This window comes from Procambarus clarkii, chromosome 91 (genome assembly GCF_040958095.1).
Source record: "Procambarus clarkii isolate CNS0578487 chromosome 91, FALCON_Pclarkii_2.0, whole genome shotgun sequence".
NCBI classification, from domain to species: Eukaryota; Metazoa; Arthropoda; class Malacostraca; order Decapoda; family Cambaridae; genus Procambarus; species Procambarus clarkii.
The window spans coordinates 16,490,643-16,512,955 of NC_091240.1; the positions used below are offsets into that span (position 1 = coordinate 16,490,643).

Sequence of the window (22,313 nt, forward strand, 5' to 3'; positions counted from 1 at the left end):
TGATACACACACGTGCGTATACATATGTGCACACACACACACTTTATCCCAAGTGTGTGTGTGTGTGTGTGTGTGTGTCTTTTTATCCCAAGTTCTTTCCCAAGAGGCAGACAAGAGGAGCTCCAGCATATTTCAACAATCCTAAGTATTGTAGTACAGGATGATGATAGTGAGTTGTGTCCCAGAGAACATAAAGGTATAGTGCTTTTGAAAAATAGGTGAGATAACAGGAATGTGCCAAAGGAAGTGAAAAATTGGATGAGAAAAAGTTGCCCCTAGTGTTTCCAGTGCAGAGAAGAACATTCAAGATGGCTGCCGGCAAGAGGAAATTCAAAACAGAGTTTGATTTTGTTGGATTCAGTGAAGAAAGCATTGATATAACCAGTCTATACAACAAGTTGGTAAAATTAGATACTATAGTGACCTCTCATGTAGAAATAATTAGTAAATTGAAAGAAAGCAATGGCCATTTAAATAGCAAAGTTGTATGTCTTGAGGGTTCAGTGAAAGACTTGCACAAGGATAAGATTCAATTGGAAAAAAAATTGCAAAGCCATGGAAGAAGAAAATAAACTCTTAAAAATGGCTTTGGAAGATGTTAAAGTAAATGTAAACATAAATGACTACAATAGGTTAGGTAAGGAAATTCAACAGGACAAACAGCTTTTGTCAGCACAGATGGAGGAAGTTACACAGGGAATATAACAGTGCAAGAAAGATATGCAACTCACCTATGCACAAGTGGCCAAGGAGAAGGAAAAAACTGAAGAAGCAGTAAAGGAAGCCAAACACTGCAGCAACCAAGATAAAACAAACATTAGGCTGGAAGTGAGAAAAGAATTGGCATCTAACCCGAAATTGGTGCAAAACACAGTTGATCGGAGTAAGTCCCTGATCATTTTTGGCTGCAAAGAAAAGGCGATAACATCTAGGTCAGAAAGAGCTGTAGAAGAAGCTAAAGTAGTAGATAAAATTGTTGGCCTCATGGAAGGTCTTACAACCATAGAGAATGTCTGCGACTACAGGAGAATAGGCAGATATGTAAAAGGGAAAGATCGACCTTTGAGGATCACCCTAAATGGTGCCAAACAGATGGAAGAAGTACTAAGGAATGCTAGAAAATTACAAAGTGATGAGGATGGGAAAGTGTGGTCGTTAAGACGAGATCTTTCAAAAGAAGATAGAGAGAAACTGAACCTCACCGAGGCAAAACGTTTAAATGAGAACAGGAATGAAGAAGAAATCAATTCTTTTTTCTACAAAGTGATAGGGGTAGGCAGACCAGTAAAGTAATAAAGGCAAACCAGTAAACATGAAGGCAAACCAACAAAATCATTAGAGAGAGGGGGAGTGAAAAATATGAATAGGGGGAACAAGTTCCTGAAGATTGCATACACCAACATAGATGGAGTAAGATTGAAGATACTGGAGTTAAGTGATGTAATACAGCTGCAGACACCAGACATTGTTGCACTCACGGAGACAAAACTTGAAGATGTTATTTTAAATGAGGTCATATTCCCAAGGGGCTACTCAATTTGGAGACAGGACAGAAAAATTAGGAAAGGCGGTGGCGTTGCTGTGCTGGTGAAAGAACACCTAAAGGTGAAGGAAATAATGACTGCCAATCCACAAGAAGTTGACATAATAGTACTAGAGATCTGCCATGAGATTGATAAACTAATAATCATAAATGCATATAGTCCACCGCCAAGCAGCACAAGGTCAAAGGAGGAGCTAGATAGTAAACGTGAAGGTCTTATAACAATAATGAGAGAGATTATAGCGAGAGCGGATAACGATAGATCACGACTGTTGATAGTCGGTGACTTCAACTTGAAATCCATAGACTGGGAAGCATATGAAGCTAAAACAGAAGATTTTTGGACCTGTAAATTTGTAGACCTCATCCTGGAAACATTCTTGTATCAACATGTTAAACAAGCTACGAGGATGAGGGAAGGGGACGTTCCCTCCATGCTAGATTTGATATTTACCAGGAAGGAGGAAGAGATATTTGACATTCAGTACCTTCCTCCCTTGGGTAAAAGTGACCATGTCTTTTTGGGAATAAAGTATGCAATGCGTTATAAGCTGGAAGAAAATAAGGAGGTTGAAGCAGTTGAAAAACCAGACTTCAGGAGAGGACATTATGGTGACCTTAGAAAATTTTTTAGTGAGTATAATTGGACAGACTTGATGCTAGGCAAGGAAGTGAATGAGATGTATGTCAAGTTTTGTGAAATATATGATAAAGGCACAAAAAAATTTATACCAAAACAGAGATGCAGAACTAGGAAACAGGATTGGTTCAATAGAAATTGCGAGAGGGCTAGAGACCAAAAGACACAAAAATGGAATCAATACAGGAAGAGGCCAAACCCCCAAACATACCAGCGATACAAAGATGCGAGAAACAACTACACGGCAGTGAGGAGAGAGGCAGAAAGAAATTTTGAAAAAGGGATTGCAGACAAATGTAAAACAGAACCAGGTCTATTCTATAAATTCATAAACAACAAATTGCAGGTAAAGGATAATATTCAGAGGTTGAAAATGGGAAATAGATTCACGGAAGATGAAAAGGAAATGTGTGAAACACTAAACGAAAAGTTCCAAAGTGTGTTTGTACAAAATGAAATCTTTAGGGAACCAGATACAATAAGAATTCCAGAGAACAACATAGAGCACATAGGTGTGTCTAGAGACGAAGTGGAAAAAATGCTCAAGGAGCTAAGTAAGAACAAACCAGTTTTTTTTTTTTTTGAGATATATACAAGAGTTGTTACATTCTTGTACAGCCACTAGTACACGTAGCGTTTCGGGGAGGTCCCTGGAATACGATCCCCTGCCGCGAAGAATCGTTTTAATCCATCAGTTGGTCCAGATGTAGTTTCACCATGGGTTCTGAGAGAATGTGCACCTGAGCTCAGCATTCCACTTCAACTGATTTTTCAGGCATCACTATGTACAGGAGCTGTAGCTGATGTGTGGAAAAAGGCTAACATAGTTCCAATCTACAAAAGTGGAAACAGGGAAGACCCCCTTAATTATAGACCTGTATCATTGACAAGTGTAATAGTCAAAATATTGGAAAAAATAATTAAAACTAAATGGGTAGAACACTTGGAGGAAAACGACATAATATCAGACAGACAGTATGGTTTTCGATCTGGAAGATCCTGTGTAACGAACTTGTTCAGTTTTTATGATCGAGCCACAGAGATTTTACAGGAAAGAGATGGTTGGGTTGACTGCATCTATCTGGACCTAAAAAGGCTTTCGACAGAGTTCCCCATAAGAGGTTGTTCTGGAAACTGGAACATATTGGAGGAGTGACAGGTAAGCTACTAACATGGATGAAAAATTTCCTAATTGACAGAAAAATGAGGGCCATAATCAGAGGCAAGGTATCGGATTGGAGGAATGTCACGAGTGGAGTACCTCAGGGTTCAGTTCTTGCACCGGTAATGTTCATTGTCTACATAAACGATCTACCAGTGGGAATACACAATTACATGAACATGTTTGCTGATGATGCTAAGATAATAGGGAAGATAAGAAACTTAGATGATTGTCATGCCCTTCAAGAAGACCTGGACAAAATAAGTATATGGAGCAACACTTGGCAAATGGAATTTAATGTGAATAAATGCTATGTTATGGAATGTGGAATTGGAGAACACAGACCCCACACAACCTATAAATTATGTGAGAAATCTTTAAAGAATTCTGATAAAGAAAAGGATCTAGGGGTGGTTTTAGATAGAAAAATGTAACCTGAGGACCACATTACAACAAAATCAACCACCTTAGGCAGACCCCCACCAGGCATGAAAAATTAAAAACAAAAGAAAAACCCTGCAAAAGTACACCGTCTCCAGAGGCAACAGAAACCGGCCGCCGCTTAGGTGGCAGGCTGCGCAACACCTTGACGCCCTAACCAGCACAATACCAATCCCTACCCAGGGCCAAACAAGGGCCCCAAGCCCCAGCTGGCCCCAAGGGCGAGGCAAATGCCGAGCAGCAAGAACCTCTACGGGAATGGTTCCCGAACGCACCAGGGAAGATAACCCTGTTACGCAAGGGCAGTACTCACAGGGCGCTTAGGAAAGTCAGCCACTAAGCACATGCAGCCCCGGCACTGATGAAGTACTCCTGGCCACCGCACAACACAACACAACACACGGCAGTGAACGCCACACAAGGGAAACACCGCCTAGGAAACTGAGGCCAGAGAAGCGTCAATCCCGGTTGACATTAGCGAACGAACTGGAGCTTGGCAGCCGGCACGGTAGGTCCGGGGCGGGGAGGGCTGCGCGGACGATCGGCGCGGCAGTAAAGTGTGATGTTTGCTTGTTTGCTTGTGATTGTAGGGAGTTTCTACCTCTATGTTCGGTTTTTGTTTTAGTTTTTACCATGTGGGGTTTGTTTTGTTATGCCTACCTTTCTGGGTGCCTAACCCCAGTCGATGGCAGATAAGGAAAACCCCAACCACAAGGGGTTTTCCAGGGCCATTGCTCCCTGAAACCTCTCTGAAGGGGCCAGGTTCTGGCGCTGGTCCCTGGTAGGTCTGAACTAATTAGCTAATGTCCCGGTCTAATATAACATACATTAGCTCGATAAGCTCCAGGGAGCCGTAGGGGCTCCCCACAGAAAAGACACTTAACTTCGGAAATACCGGAGCTCTGGAAATAACGACCAGGGTACAGCCCCATATAGGCCGTTAAATCGAGTGGATACTGTTACATCATAGTCATTGTCAATAAATGTTGCATACATTGAGTATACACATGCGCACACAAATGTTTTCCATTACGCCATTATATTATGTAATCACAATGTTCATTATTATATGTACACACAAGCACGCACTATGTACAGGTGTATGCTCCTATACATAGTGACAGCTCCAGGAGAGAAAAGAAGCGCAAGGCCGCAACCAAAAGGCCCCGAAAGCCCAAGTCCTCCGCCACCTGCGCCACCAAAAAAGAGGGAACCTGCACATGGAGCTGAACGACACCAAAATCCCGGGAAATGGCTGGAGTAAACAAGCACTCGTTGAGGTGCTCAAGATCGCTCCCCATGAAAACCTGAAGCACCGTCGAAGCTTCCCGCCACTCAAGCGTGCGGGAACGGCAGAAGGAGTGCCAAGCCTCCAAGGCAAAGACAGGACAATCCGCCAGCCAGGACGAATCCAGAACCTTCTAAAGAAGCCAGAAAGGGAACGAAGTCCCAAACCTGAAAGCCGAGGGATCCATTGCCGAGGCATAATCCGGGTCACGCAGGAGGTTTGCCGCAAGGGCTGCCCGCACCGCAACAGGTTGGATGCGATAAGCCGAAAACCTCCAGAAAGACGGAACCGAAGCACCCGGGGGGAACACGGAACCGAACCAGGGAAGGGGCAGACACCAAGTCCAACTTATACGCAGAGGGGGGAATAGAAAACCCCACTCCTTGCAACAGTAAGCCCCGCTCAGAGGGTAGAAAAACCCAGGCGGGGTAGAGCGGGGCCTAAGTCAGCCCCTCCCCAGCCCCAGGGTCCTCTCCAGCAGGACCCGGGGCCGAGTCCTCCCCCCAAGTACCAACCCCACTAGACAAGGCCGGCGCAGCCATAAAAGCCTGATAGAATGAGGCCCACTGGTCAGACCCAGAGGCTTCGGCCAGGGGGAGGAAACTCGAATGCCTCTGTCGCCAAACCGGAAGGGGCATCCCCAAGGCTGCTTGAGTCTCAAGACCAACTAACCCATGCCCCGACTCCGAAACCTTCAGACGTTTTGGGGTTGGAAGCAGGGGAGGGGCACCAGAACAAACAACAGGAGGGGAAGGACCAGGAGGTGTGGACTGAACCAGGGTCGAAGCGACCCCCACCCCCAAGTCCAGTCCCTATAAGCAAAACGGGGCAGCCACGGGTCATCCGGGTGAGCTAGAAACCTAGAATGCAATGCCTGTGCAGCCTGTACCCGAAGATGATCATCCATAGAGTGGGTAAATTGAGTCACCAGCAAGCAACAATACTCACAGGACTCAGGGTCAAAAATGTCACTGACCCAACAGGCTGCGTGACGGAGGCAAAAACATTGAGGGTCGCCTGAGACAAGGGGACCGAACAACCCTCAAACTCGCACGAAGCGAGGGGGGGGGACCCCGGGGTGACATCAATTGGACCCACGCATCCCCTAGGGGATTCCCAGGGTCCTGAGCCTTTACTTGAAGAGTACTTGCGCTCGGGTAAACCCAGGCAGGGTACTGCTAACCGGCGCCCAAAACTACCAAACAAACTGTCGAAAGCTGAACCCCAGGGACGTGTACACTTACGGGGACCAAGCAGGGGACACCACCAAGTATCAGGGGGAGGCCAAACACCAGTGGCAAATAGGGCAGAACCCCCCACCAAGGCAAAAAGAAAACAAAACCCCGCAAGAGGACAACGTACCCCCAAGGAACAGAGCCAACCGCTGTGATAGATGACAACTAGCTGCACAGTACCCTGCGCCCCTACCAGTGCAAAAACTGCCTCTTACCCTAAGGTAAACTAGGGGAGACAAAACCCCCAAGTACCCAAAGAGCGGCCGAGAAACCGAGCAGTAAAAGGGACACACAGAGGCAGACCCCGAGTAACTTGTGGAAGGTAACCCCAAGCTCCAAGGGCAGTACTTACAAGGACCTTCGGCTTTTGGTTGCAATTTTCACCAGAATAGGGGTTTGTTTTGGGACGCCTACCTTTCTGGGTGCCTAACCCGGTCGATGGCAGACATAGAATGCTTCCAATTACATGGGGTTTCTATAGGCCATTGCTCCCCGTGCCTCTCTAGAGGGGGCCAGGTTCTGGCTCGTGGTCCCTGGTAGGCCCATAAGAACTCCATACACATGACTGATGCCAAAGTCTGAAATTAGCATATCGGCCTAGTAATCTCCAGGGAGCCGTAGGGGCTCCCCCCAGAAAAATACTTATTTCATGAATGCGTTATTGTATTAGATGGAGATTCTCTGGCTGGCAATCTACTAAGCTAGCCACTTTGGGGAAGGAAGGGCAGCAGCAGTGAGGGTGTACTCACTTAGTTGTGCTTGTAGGGTTGAGCTCTGGCTCTTTGGTCCTGTCTCTCCTGAGGGAGAAGTGGATCAGGACTTCTCTAATTGGTGAGTGCAAACAAAATACATGTACTGTCGCATTTATGCTATCAACCTGTCAATTTTTTCCCTTAGATTTCTTTTTTAATTTTTTCTCTCTCCATTTTGATCCATTTCTCGTTTACGAACTTACATGATAACTGACAGGTCTCATCCCCAAGGGATTCGAAAACCAAGTGGTGCTCTGTAGATGATACATAGATGAATCATTTTCTGGGTTCAGTGATGATGCATCTGATACAAGTAGCATAAATGTGGCTACATCTATGCTGTTAGTGGATGTGATTAGTGGCTTTCATGGTGGTGTTTTCCAAAGATATTTTCAAGAATAGCTGAAGCTCTTTCAGAATGGCTGAATCTCTTCCAGATTGACTGACACTATCCGAGAAGACTGAATCTCTTCCAGTCAGAGAACTTACAAAGCGATCTTTTCAAGACTATCTTGAGATGATTTCGGGGCTTTTAGTGTCCCAGTGGCCCGGTCCTCGACCAGGCCTCCACCTCCAGGAAGCAGCCTGTGACAGCTGACTAACTCCCAGGTACCTATTTACTGCTAGGTAACAGGGGCATCAGGGTGAAAGAAACTCTGCCCATTGTTTCTCGCTGGCGCCCGGGATCGAACCCGGGTCCACAGGATCACGCGTCCAGTGTTCTGTCCGCTCAGTCACCAGCTCCCCAAATTACCTCAAACACCGACTACCTTACTAATTGATTTTTTCCTATAATCTTTTCAGGACTACCTTATGCTTTACAAGCTTGGCTACATACCACCTACATGTACTAAAGCCAAGGGTGGACGTGAGTGCGCTATTTGCAAGCACACAGAACGAAAAAACAGGAAGCAAAAATCTATCTGTACTTGGTGTAACGAGAGCAAATTCGCGGTGTGCACCATGGACTACTTTGTTGATTATTACTCACTTCCAAAGTACTGAGTGTGTAATACAGTGTGTTACTGTGTAGTGTGTGAAACTGTACATATTGTAAATTTAATGAATTTTTAACAGGTAATATTGCAACAATAAACATTTATTGTGGACACATTACTGACACATGAATCAGAGTTCCATGGAACATTATGAACGTTCTACTGTATACAAATTGTAAAGGACATAAATATGCTTCATATATGATAAAATACAAATAAAACCACATTGGAAATACATAGAACAAATAATTTAAAATATATTTGTGACAACTCGTGGTGCCTGAATTTCCCATACGCCCGCCTCTGGCAGGCAGCGTCTGGGATCATCCTGGGCGTAAGTTCGAACCCTCATCACGGCCCTTGTGGATTTGTTCATTTGATGAATCACACTATTGAGATTACTGTGTGCCTCTGGGAGCTTCACGCCCGGGCGACCACCCTGTGATGACGTCACAGCGCACCTTGTCCACGTCCCCACAGCCAAAGTAAGTGGAATTTGGTATTTATTTTTACATAGACATGTCCAGGGAAGGGAATTTTCCTTTTACAAACAAAAGAGATTTTTATCGGAACACTTGATTTCATGTACACAGGGGGAATGTCACAATAAACTCGGCGCATCTCAGTGGTTAATCACACACCGTGACACATTCTATGGCTGGCCAGCACCAATCAGCATTAAGTATAGAGGGTATGTTCTGAAAGAGCCAGTGCATAAAGGTGTATACCAAATGATTCAGTGAGTTGCATGGCTAGCTGGAACACGAGATAACCTTGGCCACCATCTGGTAGAAGTTAGACACATCACAGTAGGGTAGTTTCACAATGACAATGATTGTTTACCTTATTTATCTCTGGGTTATTAAGTTCCTTCAAGCAATTGCTTGTTTTATAGAGCCAAGCCATTCCAGTAGATTTTTTCTTCATTTTGCAAAACTCTCTGATCCTCTTTATGGAAGGCTTACCTAACCTTACATAAATAAAGACATTCTGGCTCCCAGTAGGTCAGGGAGGGTTTCAGATGCCTGGTATAATTTCCTAAGGCTAAGTAAAGCTGTACAAATGCTTATGCTTGGGGAACTACTGAGGGAGCCCTCCCAGAAATAAGATTCAGTGGTTGGGGCTAGGAAATAATCAAAATATCTTTACAGATAGGTATGAATAACAATTCCTTTAACACTTTCGTGCTCTCGGCGAAGGTCACTCAGCCAACCGTATGTGCGCGCGGCGTTTTTATCGCTTAAGCGTAAAAACAAAAATGTGTATACTCTTTTTACTTTTCTGACCTTAGTTTTCATGCTACGTATTTCATTTTGGTACCAACGTGTTCGCAATAAAATTCTCTAGAAGAACATCAGTAAAAAAAGTCACAAAAGCTATAGAGATACCAGCATGAAATAAATAACTACGAAGATGAGTCGCCGTGAGCGCTCAACAGCAACAAAATGTTTTTACTCTTGGGATTATTATCACCTCTACAATTGTCCTACAGCCTTAATTTTGGTATCAATGGACTCCCAATAAAATTCCCAACACGATGATATGAATATAATCATAGAATAATGGTCCCGGCCCACCCGCAAGAGTGTGGGAAGTGGGCGCACTGTTACCCGGTAACGGTGACCTGACGACACACGCGCGAAACGTTGCTTTGAAAGTTTATACTTATTTCACTGTTCTGATATTATTATTGTATGTATGTCATTCATTTTTGTGGCAATGTTTTCGCAATAGAATGTTCTATGAGCTAAATTATACTACACAAACTTGGACCAAATAGGTGTACTTACCAAGGGAAGGCTGGTTGTGGAACAGTAAGTTGAGCATTTGTTCTTCTCTCCACCTTCTTCAGGTTCTTCATTCCTGAAGTTGCTCAACAGATGGTTTGTAGGTGGAGTGAAGCTGTTGCGGGTGGTTACTTCTTCACCACCCAATACACCTGTTTCCGGTGGTAATTGGTGTAGCAGGGAACAACACAGAGTGCAACACCACAGGTCTTGCATCCATAGTTCATGTCCTTCCTTTTACTGGACCGTGCACATGCATGACACTTGAGACGTTTGGGTAGTCTTTAAATTTCATGTTTCAGTTTGTAGTTCATGCGATTTTCTGAATCAACAATAGGGCGGCCAGGTCCTCTCGCTGGAGGTGTAACAGGAGTTGCAGGAGAGTCAGATTCATCTGACAAAACAGTTTCGTCAACTGGCAGTGTGGCAGACATGTCGGGTTCAGATTCGTTGTCTGCTTCATCTTGAGGTGGTGTAGTGAACAAAGGCCGCCTCACACCAGATGGTCCGGGAGTTGGCATGGCGTCAGCATTGGCAGGAGCTGTGTCATCATTTATGTCTGGAGCGTGCCGCAAGTGTTGAGATGATGATGTTGTTTTAGGCCACTCCTCTGTGTCCCAGTGCAATAGGGCCCAGATTGCCACTTCGTGGAACTGTAGCAATGTTAGCTTTTTTCGATCAGTTGTGTTGTATTTGTACAAAACATAGGCATTATGCAATGCCATTTGCAGGAAATAAAAGGTAATCTTTTTGGTCCACTTGTGAGTTTTCCTGGTAAAATGGTAATATTTAACCATTTGATCGAAGTGGTCCACACCTTTCATGAACTTATTGTACTCGCAAATTGCAGTCGGTTTGTTCACTGTTACCTGTTGTATTCCACTTGTTCCGTCTCGGTTGCGAATTCGCTTCCTTCGCTGAACTCGCTGAGTGTCTGCATTGTGGATGTTGGTAATGATTGAAACCACTCGCTTGTCTTTCCACAGGAGAATGAAGGTATTATCTTTGCGGCGGTATACTGTGGTATCCAGTAGAAGTTTACCCTTGGCTAGAGCTTGCAATACCTTTGGGGCGCCACGTAGCATTCTAATTGTGCCACATGTGTACACCCCAAGTTCTCTCAATGTTTCTTGAGTGCTTGTAGAAGTGCTTGGGCCTTGACCTTGATCCATTTTTGATGAAGTAATTGGGTATAATCCACACGGAAACGGGTAAAAATGCTCGAGTTTGGCGCGCGAGGGGAGCGTGATCGACTCACGACACGTGACACGAAAACAATGGGCCCGTCACGTGACCGGGCAGGCCGACGCGCCTGGTGGTCTAGTGGTGAGAAAGAGAACTTCATGGCGCGTCGTTTGAAACAAACCCCAATGAAATCGGATTAAAATTGAATTTTATACAAATATTTTAAAAGTAGACATAACTTTATGTCCACTATGCGTTTACGTTAGACGAAACCGAACGCGCCGGCGCGTCCAGGTAGCGCGAAAGTGTTAATATTACTCATATTGCAATTCTTTCAAATTTTGCAGGTGGGGTACAACATTGGTAGAAATAGCTAATGTAATAGCAAACCCATTAAGCACAATTAAAACAAACTCTGTGACTCATTTTAATTTTGAGTTTGATATGAAAAATCAAGATACTGAAATTTGGCGATACATAAATAAACAAAGGGAGTGTTTGAGAAATACAAATTTCATATGAATGCAAATATGGAATATTATTGAATCTACTGTACACATAAATATTTGCTCTTATTTATTATCTAAATTAAAAAAAATTATGTTAATAAATAAATTAAATTAACAAAAGTTTAACACTGAAACTTACCTATAAGCTTATTTTCAGCTCCACTCACAACAAGATTGAGTGAACTCTTGGACAATTCTCGTCGAGTTGGTTGAATAATTACTTCTCCATCAACTAATCCCATGCGCACTGATCCAACTGGTCCCATCCATGGGATATCTGATACTGCAAGTGCTGCTGATGCTGACAACATGCAAAAAAAAAAAACAGCGTTGAATGTAATGAAACGCCAGTTTCTGGGTGAGCCCTGGAGGCTCCCTGGAGCTTATAAGGCTAATGTATGTTATGTTAGACTGGTCATTAGCTATGGAGTTCAGACCTACCAGGAACCAGCGCCAGAACCTGTCCCCTTCAGAGAGGTTTCAGGGAGCAATGGCCCTGGATAACCCCACTGTGGTTGGGGGTTTTCCTTATCTGCCATCGACCAGGGTTAGGCATCCAGAAAGGTAGGCATAACATAACAAACCCCCACATGGTAAGAAACTAAAACAAAAAACTGAACAGAGAGGTAGAAACTCCCTACAATCCCAAGGAAACAAGTAAACAAGCAATTATCACAATTTACTGCCGCGCCAGTCGTCCACGCAGCCCTCTCCTCCCCGAGAGGGGAAGGGGGGGGGCCCGGACCTCACCGCGCCGGCTGCCTTCAGTTCGGAAACTAGGCTTCAACCAACGCGAAAAAAACGCCGACTGGATGGGAGGGGGGGTAGCCAAGGAGCCTCCGGGCTCACCCAAAAAATGGCGTTTCATTACATTCAACGCTGGTTTTCTGTGGGAAGCCCCTACAGCTCCCTAGAGCTACATACCCAAAGAGAAGGAAAATAGGGACTTACCTGGGAGGCAGCAACCACAAATTCCTCAATGCGAAGTCGAGACAACTGGCTGCAACCTGCGACCCAAAGCAACACAAGAACGCCGAGGAGCAGGTACGTTCACCAAATAACGGGCGGCCAGGACCCTGTTCGACTTCCAAAATCCACGCGCCCGAATATGAGCCCAAAACATGTTATCAAACAAGGCAGCCAAATCTGCAAACTTCCAAACGTCATGGGCGTGAGGATAGACCGCAGGCTGGCTAGACTTAATAACCCTGCGGACAACCTGATAGACCGAGCCCTGGAACAGGGAACGAGGGAAACCGGATCACCCCAAAGTGCACCCCCAGCCACTTCACCTGAAGCGCAGGTAACGGCGAAGAGCCGCAACTGGACACATCACATGATGCACCCCCAGCCGAACCAACCAAGCATCAATGACCCACGGACCCCTCCGAAAAGCAGCAGTCTCGTTCTTCGCCAGAAAAGATGGAGAAGGCTGCAAACGGACAAACCTACCCCCCAGGACCAAAAGAGCAGAAACCCCGCACCAAAGGAGAGCATGAAGCTCCCCTACCCGGCCCCCAGAGGCCAATGCCAACAAAAACAAAGCCTTGGAAAAACAATCTGGAACCGAAGGGGCCACCACAAACCACAAACCGAGGAGAGGAAAGATAGGAGAGCACCCTGTCCAAGGACCAGGGCGGCTCAGGCGGCACATGAGCAGGCCGGAGATGAAATATAGCACGAGAAAGCTTATGGAATGGAGCAGATGTGACATCCACCCCGAACACTAGCTTGAGCGGCTCCACCAGTGCCGCACGATATGAGGCGACAGTAATAGGCATCAAATGACGGTTCTGAAAAAGGTCAAGAAACCACAAGACAATCCGATCCAAAAGCTAAGACAACCTACGAAGAGCAAGAAAATGGCGAAAAGAACACTAGGAAACTTCATACTATCGCAGAGACAAAGCTCTCAGGTGGGACACCATCAACAAAGCCACCTGATCATCATAGAAATGGTGATACACCCGCATCAAAATGACCAGACGTGAAGAGCAGAGGAGAAGGTCGAACCAGCCCCGTACCAGACTGGGCCAACCTGCTGAAAGAGTCGGAGCCGCGGGAAACGCCCTGGGTTCGGACACCGAGCCAATAGCGCTGGAAACCAAGGTTGGGCCGGCCACCAAGGGGCCACAAGGACTACTCTCCCCGGGAAGGTCTCCAACCGAACCAGAACCCGAAGCAACAGCTGGACCAGGGGGAAGAAGTACAGGTAACCCCACCTTGACCAGTCCTGCCGAAAGGCATCCACAGCGAATGTCTCGCAGTCGGGGAAGAGCGTCACATAGATTGGGAGATGCCGAGACCACGCCGACATGAAGAGGTCCACGTCTGGGAAACCGTACGTCTGGCAGATCCGAGGAAACTAGTCGTCGTTGACTGTCCATTCCGTGGATAGGGGAATGAAGCGAGACAGGCTGTGCGCCAGGACGTTGGACACTCCCCGGACATAAACCGCACAGAGAGCCAAACCCCGAGAATTCAGCAGACGAACCACTCGAAGGGACCAACCCCAAAGAGCCAAGAATCGAAGAGAAACCCTGCGGTTCAGGCAATGAACCATTGGAGAGCAGTCCGAATGGAGGCGAATGGTCGATCCCCGAGCGACCCGAACCCTCCGAAGCGCGAACCAGATTGCCGCGAACTCCCGAGCTGTGCTGTGAGCCCGACGGAAGGACGGACCCCACCGTCCCTGGCCAGCCTGGTGAGCACTGGTCACAAAGCCCCAGCTGAGAGACGACGCGTCCGTGAACACATCAAGCGAAGGCTCGGAAAGGCGCCAAGACACCGAACCCCAAAAAACCCCGAAGAGGAAGCAGGTGACGCAGCAACCAACACAAGGCCCCTGGAGGACGAACCCAATGATCGCGAGAGAGGCAGAAGGGACGTCCCTGAAGGAACCAAAACAGTCGCCGAAGCCAAACCTGACCAGGCGGGTAGACTAGCACGACGAAGTTTAGACTCCTGCACAACCTCTCGAGCAATCGTCGAGTGACCCGGGACCCCCTCAGAAAGAGCCGACGGCGGGACCGCAGCCGCAGCAACGCCTCTGGAGGGAGAGATAAGGAAGCGGTCCGAGAATCCCAAACAAGACCCAGCCAGGTCCGAACCTGGCATGGAACCAGATGGGACTTCCTCCAGTTAACCAGGAACCTGAACCTGACAAGCTGGGAAAGAACCATATCCTTGGCGAGCAGACAAGCTGACCGACTAAGAGCCCACACCAGCCAGTCGTCGAGGTAGGCCAAAACCCGAATCCCTAGAAGACACAGACGGGTCACCGCAACCCGGGTCAGACGCGTGAAAATGTGAGGTGCCAGATTCAAGCCAAAAGGTAGGCAGCGAAAGCAGTAAGTGTGACGCCCCACCACGAAACCTAACCAGTCCCTGAACCCCGGATGAATAGGAACATGCCAATAAGCATCCTTGAGGTCCAGGGACACCATCCAGGCACCCGGCTCCAACAGAAGCCGGATCCGAGACAGAGCAGTCATCCGAAAGGAGGGGCAAGAAATCCAGGGGTTCAGACGGGACAAGTCCAGAATGAACCTCAGATCTGCACAGTCCCGTTTCGGCACTGGAAACAGACAGGAAACCCACCTGAGGGACAGAGTCATTTCGACTATGCCCAAGCGCACCCACTTCAAGACGACTTGACGAAGCGCAGAAGAAACCTGCCCTGTTAGTCCCGAACCCCCCAAAGGAGGACAGGTCACCCAATGCCACCGCAGGCCGGATGACACGACCGAAAAGGACCACAAATCGTGGGACCAAGTGTGTGCAAACAGAGCGAGCCTTGCCCCCATCGTCCCGTCAATGAGGCGAACCGCGAAAGGGCCAACGCCCCTTATGAGAACCCAAACATCGAGCAGGGTGATCACCACGCCACCACCCTCTGGTGGGACCCAGAGGTCCCACCAGCAGATGGGACCTGCTGGTGGGGTTCAGCAGGAGGACCCCACCTCTCCTTGGCAGGAACCGGCTCAAATGCCTCCGTTCCCGACCCGAATGGGGCAGCCCCCAAGGCAGCCCGAGCCTCATTACCAACTAAACCCTGTGCCGAGGCCGAAACTCTCAAGACGTTTTGGAGCCAGACATAGGGGGGAGGTGCAGGATGAACCACAGGGGAAGAACCAGAGAGCGAGGAAGGAGCCAAACCCGAAGCAACTAACGCCCCCAGGTCCGGGTCCATGAAACCAGAACAGGACAGCCTCAGGGCATCCGGGTGGGAAACCAACCTAGTGCGTTGCAGTAATATAAACCTAACATGCAACGCTGATGATGGCTGTACCCTAACAGGAACATCCTCAGAGTAAAACTGGAGCACAAGCAGAGAACATGACTCGCAAGACTCCGGGTCAAAGGTGTCGTTGACCCAACAGGCAGCATGACGGAGGCAAAACAGGTGACTGTCACCCTAAGAAAAGGGCACACTGCAACCTTCAAACCCGCACAAGGCAGGCTGGAACTTGGGAGACGCATCCATGGGTCCACCGAGCCCTGACAGGGGTTTCCAGGGCCCGTATGGTAACAACTACGGGACGCCCGGGCAAGGTGTTGTTAACCGGTTAAAAAACCCAAACAAAACAAGGAGTAGATGATAAGACTGAAACCCCTGGGATGTGTACAAGCACGGGGGCCTAACAGAGGGCCACCAAAACAGTATCAGGGAAACTATAGGCCTACGAGGCAACCCTCCACCAGGCAAACAAAAACAAAACAAAAGAAAAACCCCACAAAAGTACACCGTCCCCAAAGCAACAGGAACCGGTCGCAGCTTAAGTGGCAGGTCACACAACACCTTGATGCCCTAACCAGCACACCACCACTCCCTACCCAAGGCCAAACAAGGGCCCCAAGCCCGCAGCTGGCCCCAAGGGCGAGGCAAATACCGAGCAGCAAGAACCCCTACGGGAGCGGTTCCCGAACGCCCCAGGGATGATAACCCCTGACACGCAGGGGCAGTACTCACAGGGCGCCCAGGGAAGGAAGCCCCTAAGCGCATGCAGCCCCAGTACTGATGAGGTACTCCTGGGCCACCACACAAAGACAGTAGAGAATGCCAGACAAGGCAAACACCGCCCAGGAATTTGAGGCCAGAGAAGCGTCTATCCCGGTTGACACTAGCTTACGAACTGAAGGCAGCCGGCATGGTGAGGCCCAGGGGGCCCCCCTCCCCCTCTCAGGGAAGGGAGGGCTGTGCGGACGACCGGCGTGACAGTAAATTGTGATAATTGCCTGTTTGCTTGTTTCCTTTGGATTGTAGGGAGTTTCTACCTCTCTGTTCGTTATTTTGTTTTAGTTTCTTACCATGTGGGGTTTGTTTTGTTATGCCTACATTTCTGGATGCCTAACCCTGGTCGATGGCAGATAAGGGAAAACCCCCAACCACAGTGGGGTTATCCAGGGCCATTGCTCCCTGAAACCTCTCTAAAGGGGCCAGGTTCTGGCGCTGGTTCCTGGTAGGTCTGAACTCCATAGCTAATGCCCCAGTCTAACATAACATACATTAGCCCGATAAGCTCCAGGGAGCCATAGGGGCTCCCCACAGAAAACCAGCATTGAATGTAATGAAATGTCATTTTCTGGGTGAGACCCTGAGGCTCCCTGGAGCTATCCAAGCTGATATGAATATCATTAGAGTTTGGATTCAGTCAGTGTGAATGGTTGATATGCCATTAAACTTTTGGCGTCAGTGTGAATGGAGTTCTTAGGCCTCCCGGGGACCACAAGCCAGAACCTGGCCCCCTCACAGAGGCACAAGGAGCAATGGCCTATAGAAACCCCTGTGTGGTTGGAAGCCTTCTATATCTGCCATCGACCAGGTCAGGCACCCAGAAAGATAAGCGCCCCCAAAAAACCTACTCTGGTGAAGAATTGCCAATAAGAGCCAAACTAGTGGACAGAACTCCCCAAGCAAAAATGAGCAAACGAGCATGACGTCACTATGTCGCTGTGCTGCCGTCTGCACAGCTTTTGCCTGCAGAAACAGGCAAAGGCAGGACTGCAGCCAAAGGAGCGACTCCAGAGGGAGAGACAAGGAAGCGGTCCGAGTGTCCCACACACATTCAGGCATCCCTGTTTACAGGAGTTGTAGCTGATGTGTGGAAAAAGGCTAACATAGTTCCAATCTACAAAAGTGGAAGCAGGGAAGACCCCCTTAATTATAGACCGGTATCATTGACAAGTGTACAGGTAATAGTCAAAATATTGGAAAAAATAATTAAAACTAAATGGGTAGAACACCTGGAGAGAAATGATATATTATCAGACAGACAGTATGGTTTTCGATCTGGAAGATCCTGTGTATCGAATTTACTTAGTTTCTATGATCGAGCAACAGAGATATTACAGGAAAGAGATGGTTGGGTTGACTGCATCTATCTGGACCTAAAAAAAGCTTTTGACAGAGTTCCATATAAGAGGTTGTTCTGGAAACTGGAAAATATTGGAGGAGTGACAGGTACGCTTCTAACATGGATGAAAAATTTTCTGACTGATAGAAAAATGAGGGCTGTGATCAGAGGCAATGTATCGGACTGGAGAAATGTCACAAGTGGAGTACCACAGGGTTCAGTTCTTGCACCAGTGATGTTTATTGTCTACATAAATGATCTACCAGTTGGTATACAGAATTATATGAACATGTTTGCTGATGATGCTAAGATAATAGGAAGGATAAGAAACTTAGATGATTGTCATGCCCTTCAAGAAGACCTGGACAAAATAAGTACATGGAGCGCCACTTGGCAAATGGAATTTAATGTTAATGTTGCATTAATATTATGCCATGTTATGGAATGTGGAATAGGAGAACATAGACCCCACACAACCTATATATTATGTGAGAAATTTTTAAAGAATTCTGATAAAGAAAGAGATCTAGGGGTGGTTCTAGATAGAAAACTATCACCTGAGGACCACATAAAGAATATTGTGCGAGGAGCCTATGCCACGCTTTCTAACTTCAGAATTGCTTTTAAATACATGGATGGCGATATACTAAAGAAATTGTTCACAACTTTTGTTAGGCCAAAGCTAGAATATGCAGCAGTTGTGTGGTGCCCATATCTTAAGAAGCACATCAACAAACTGGAAAAGGTGCAAAGACATGCTACTAAGTGGCTCCCAGAACTGAAGGGCAAGAGCTACGAGGAGAGGTTAGAGACATTATATATGCCAAAAACTAGAAGACAGAAGAAAAAGAGGTGATATGATCACTACATACAAAAGAGTAACAGGAATTGATAAAATCGATAGGGAAGATTTCCTGAGACCTGGAACTTTAACCCTTCAATTGCGCATCGCATCATATGATGCTTTGACCGACTTGCAGTAAATTGCGCATTGCATCATGTGATACCTGGTTGATACCTGATTGATGGGGTTCTGGGAGTTCTTCTACTCCCCAAGCCCGGCCCGAGGCCAGGCTCGACTTGTGAGAGTTTGGTCCACCAGGCTGTTGCTTGGAGCGGCCCGCAGGGCCACGTACCCACCACAGCCCGGCTGATCCGGAACTTCTCTTAGAAAACCGTCCAGTTTTCTCTTGAAGATGTCCACGGTTGTTCCGGCAATATTTCTTATGCTCGCTGGGAGGACGTTGAACAACCGCGGACCTCTGATGTTTATACAGTGCTCTCTGATTGTGCCTATGGCACCTCTGCTCTTCACTGGTTCAATCTTGCATTTTCTTCCATATCGTTCACTCCAGTACGTTGTTATTTTACTGTGTAGATTTGGGACCTGACCCTCCAGTATTTTCCATGTGTATATTATTTGGTATCTCTCTCGTCTCCTTTCTAGAGAGTACATTTGGAGAGCTTTGAGACGATCCCAATAATTTAGGTGTTTTATCTCGTCTATGCGTGCCGTATATGTTCTCTGTATTCCCTCTATTTCAGCAATCTCTCCTGCTCTGAAGGGGGAAGTGAGTACTGAGCAGTACTCGAGACGGGACAGCACAAGTGACTTGAAGAGTACAACCATTGTGATGGGATCCCTGGATTTGAAAGTTCTCGTAATCCATCCGATCATTTTTCTGGCTGACGCGATATTTGCTTGGTTATGCTCCCTAAACGTTAGATCGTCGGACATCATTATTCCCAAATCCTTGACATGCTGTTTTTCTACTATGGGAAGATTCGATTGTGTTTTGTACCCTGTATTATGTTTCAGATCCTCATTTTTGCCGTACCTGAGTACCTGAAATTTATCACTGTTAAACATCATGTTATTTTCTTCTGCCCAATCAAAAACTTTGTTGACATCTGCTTGTAGTTTTTCAATGTCTTCAGCAGAGGTAATTTTCATGCTGATTTTTGTGTCATCTGCAAAGGACGACACGAAGCTGTGGCGTGTATTTTTGTCTATATCAGATATGAGAATAAGGAACAGTAGCGGTGCAAGGACTGTACCTTGAGGTACAGAGCTTTTAACATCGCTTGGACTCGATTTTATCTGATTGACTGTTACTCTTTGTGTTCTGTTCGACAGGAAATTGAGTATCCAGCGTCCTACTTTTCCAGTTATTCCCATTGACCTCATTTTGTGAGCTATCACCCCATGGTCACATTTGTCGAACGCCTTTGCAAAGTCTGTGTATACAACATCTGCATTTTGCTTTTCTTCTAGGGCTTCTGTGATTTTGTCATAGTGGTTGAGTAACTGTGACAGACAGGCTCTTCCCGCTCTAAATCAATGTTGTCCTGGATTGTGCAATTCATTGTTTTCCATAAAACTAGAAATTTGATTCCTAATCACTCTTTCAAACACTTTTATTATGTGTGATGTTAGTGCAACTGGTCTATAATTTTTTGCCAAGGCTTTACTCCCCCCCTTGTGCAACGGAGCTATATCTGCAGATTTAAGTGCTGCTGGTATCTCCCCTGTATCCAGGCTCTTTCTCCATATTACGCTGAGTGCTCTCGCTACTGGTACTTTACATTTCTTTATGAATATTGAATTCCATGAGTCAGGCCCAGGAGCTGAGTGCATAGGCATATTTTAATTTCTCTTTCAAAGTCTTCCGAGTTTGTGGTAATATCCGTTATATTATCTGCAGCTTGAATGTCATTCATAAAGAAGCTGTCTGGGTCATCAACTTTCATGTTGTTTATTGGTGTGCTAAACATAGCCTCATACTGGCTTCTTAGAATTTCACTAATCTCTTTGTTGTCCTCTGTGTACGTACCTTCATTTGTAATTAACGGTCCAATACTGGTCCAATACTACAAGGGCTCTTGTAAACAGACGCCATTTTTAAAAAAATCGTGGGCCAAACTCCCGGGTGTTAGGGCCCTCAGTATTGAGTCAGCTACCAAGCCTGACGCACGCAGCATGAACTCACAGCACTGCTGTTCAGCTTGTGATCACAGCATTGCCTAAAAATGCCATAATATACTTGTTCATGCTATTACGTAGCGATGATATTATTACAGAAGACCCCTGACTGTGATAAAACTGACCAGGGTTCTGATAATAGCAGGATTGTGGTGATATTTGGCGCTGTGCTCCATGGAGGGAAGAGTAATGCTGTGGGAGGGAGGGTGGTGGCATTGTCTTTTGAGTGTGTGTGGCCACCTTTTATTGACTGCACTCACCATACCAGCTTAGTGGTTCGCTATGGTGAACACAAATGTAGATACTTATATATAACGTGTGTATACAGTGAGATAACAGCGAGAGTAGGAGGTTGGGAGCCGCCATTTTGGTGAGGGAGGAGCGTCGTCTGCAAGACTTATCATGTTGTTTACTGATGACCACGATGGTCTTTGGGCACCATACCAGTTTACTTGTACAAGTATGGTGAATAAAACAGGTAGATATTTATATATAATGTGTGTATATATCATAATAACACCACAAACAGTATTGTTGTAGGAGAAATATTAGTGCGTCTGGCCTTGAGGGCGGCCGCCACCAGCTGACTGTGTGAGTAGCTACATCTTTGTGCCTTTACTCACCATACAAGCTTAGATGTACAGTTATGGTGAACAAAACATGTAAATACTTATATATAACGTCTGTATATAAAAGCAAAAACAGTATGGTGGGTGGAGAATAGTGGCAAGTCAGGTGAGGTGAGGTGAAGGAGGGAGTGGCAGCCAGTGGCAGCCAGTCACTGCCTGCCATTGCCACTGCCACTCAGCATACCAACTTAGTGGTTCGTCATGGTGAACAAAACATGCAGATACTTATATATAACCTGTGTATATAGTGTAATAACCGACAAAGTATTTGTTCACTGTTTGATGAACATAATTGAATCAACAATATGCACACTATATTTTTGAGTACAGCGATGATTCACTCATTTTATTATATAAATATATCACACTACACACTATTGAATAATATTACAGCAAAAAAACTACAAAAAATCAATCAGAGACATTGAAATAATTAGGGTAATTATCTCTTTGTGGAAACTCTGGCCTGACAGCTGGCGATCAACAGACCGCCTGGGACGCATGCTGAGTCAGCGCCTGATTTTTGCCAGAATTCCCCGCCCTATAGCAGGCAATATATGCCACTTACGATTTTTTATTATTTTTCCCATGATCAGTGAACACAAATTAACAGGTTAGGAAGAAAAAACAATTTTTTTTTTTTTTTTTTTTTTTTTTTTTTGGTATGCGCCTGTGGGTGTCAAATGGTATATAGCTATGCGCCATTTAAGGGTTAAGAACAAGAGGTCATATATATAAACTAGCTAAACACAGATGCTGAAGAAATATAAGAAAATTCACTTTCGCAAACAGAGTGGTAGATGGT

At 46.2% G+C, this 22,313-nt stretch overlaps 1 protein-coding gene across 3 annotated transcripts in view; it reads right to left on the reverse strand.

The window, feature by feature from the left end:
* PNPase (polyribonucleotide nucleotidyltransferase 1) overlaps positions 1-22,313 on the reverse strand; it is a 343,937-nt gene that overhangs the window by 244,394 nt on the left and 77,230 nt on the right. For all 3 annotated transcript variants that reach the window (XM_045767790.2, XM_045767791.2, XM_069318828.1), the window contains exon 4: positions 11,680-11,841. In XM_045767790.2, coding sequence (XP_045623746.1) covers positions 11,680-11,841 — 162 coding nt within the window. The remainder of the gene's footprint in view (positions 1-11,679; positions 11,842-22,313) is intronic.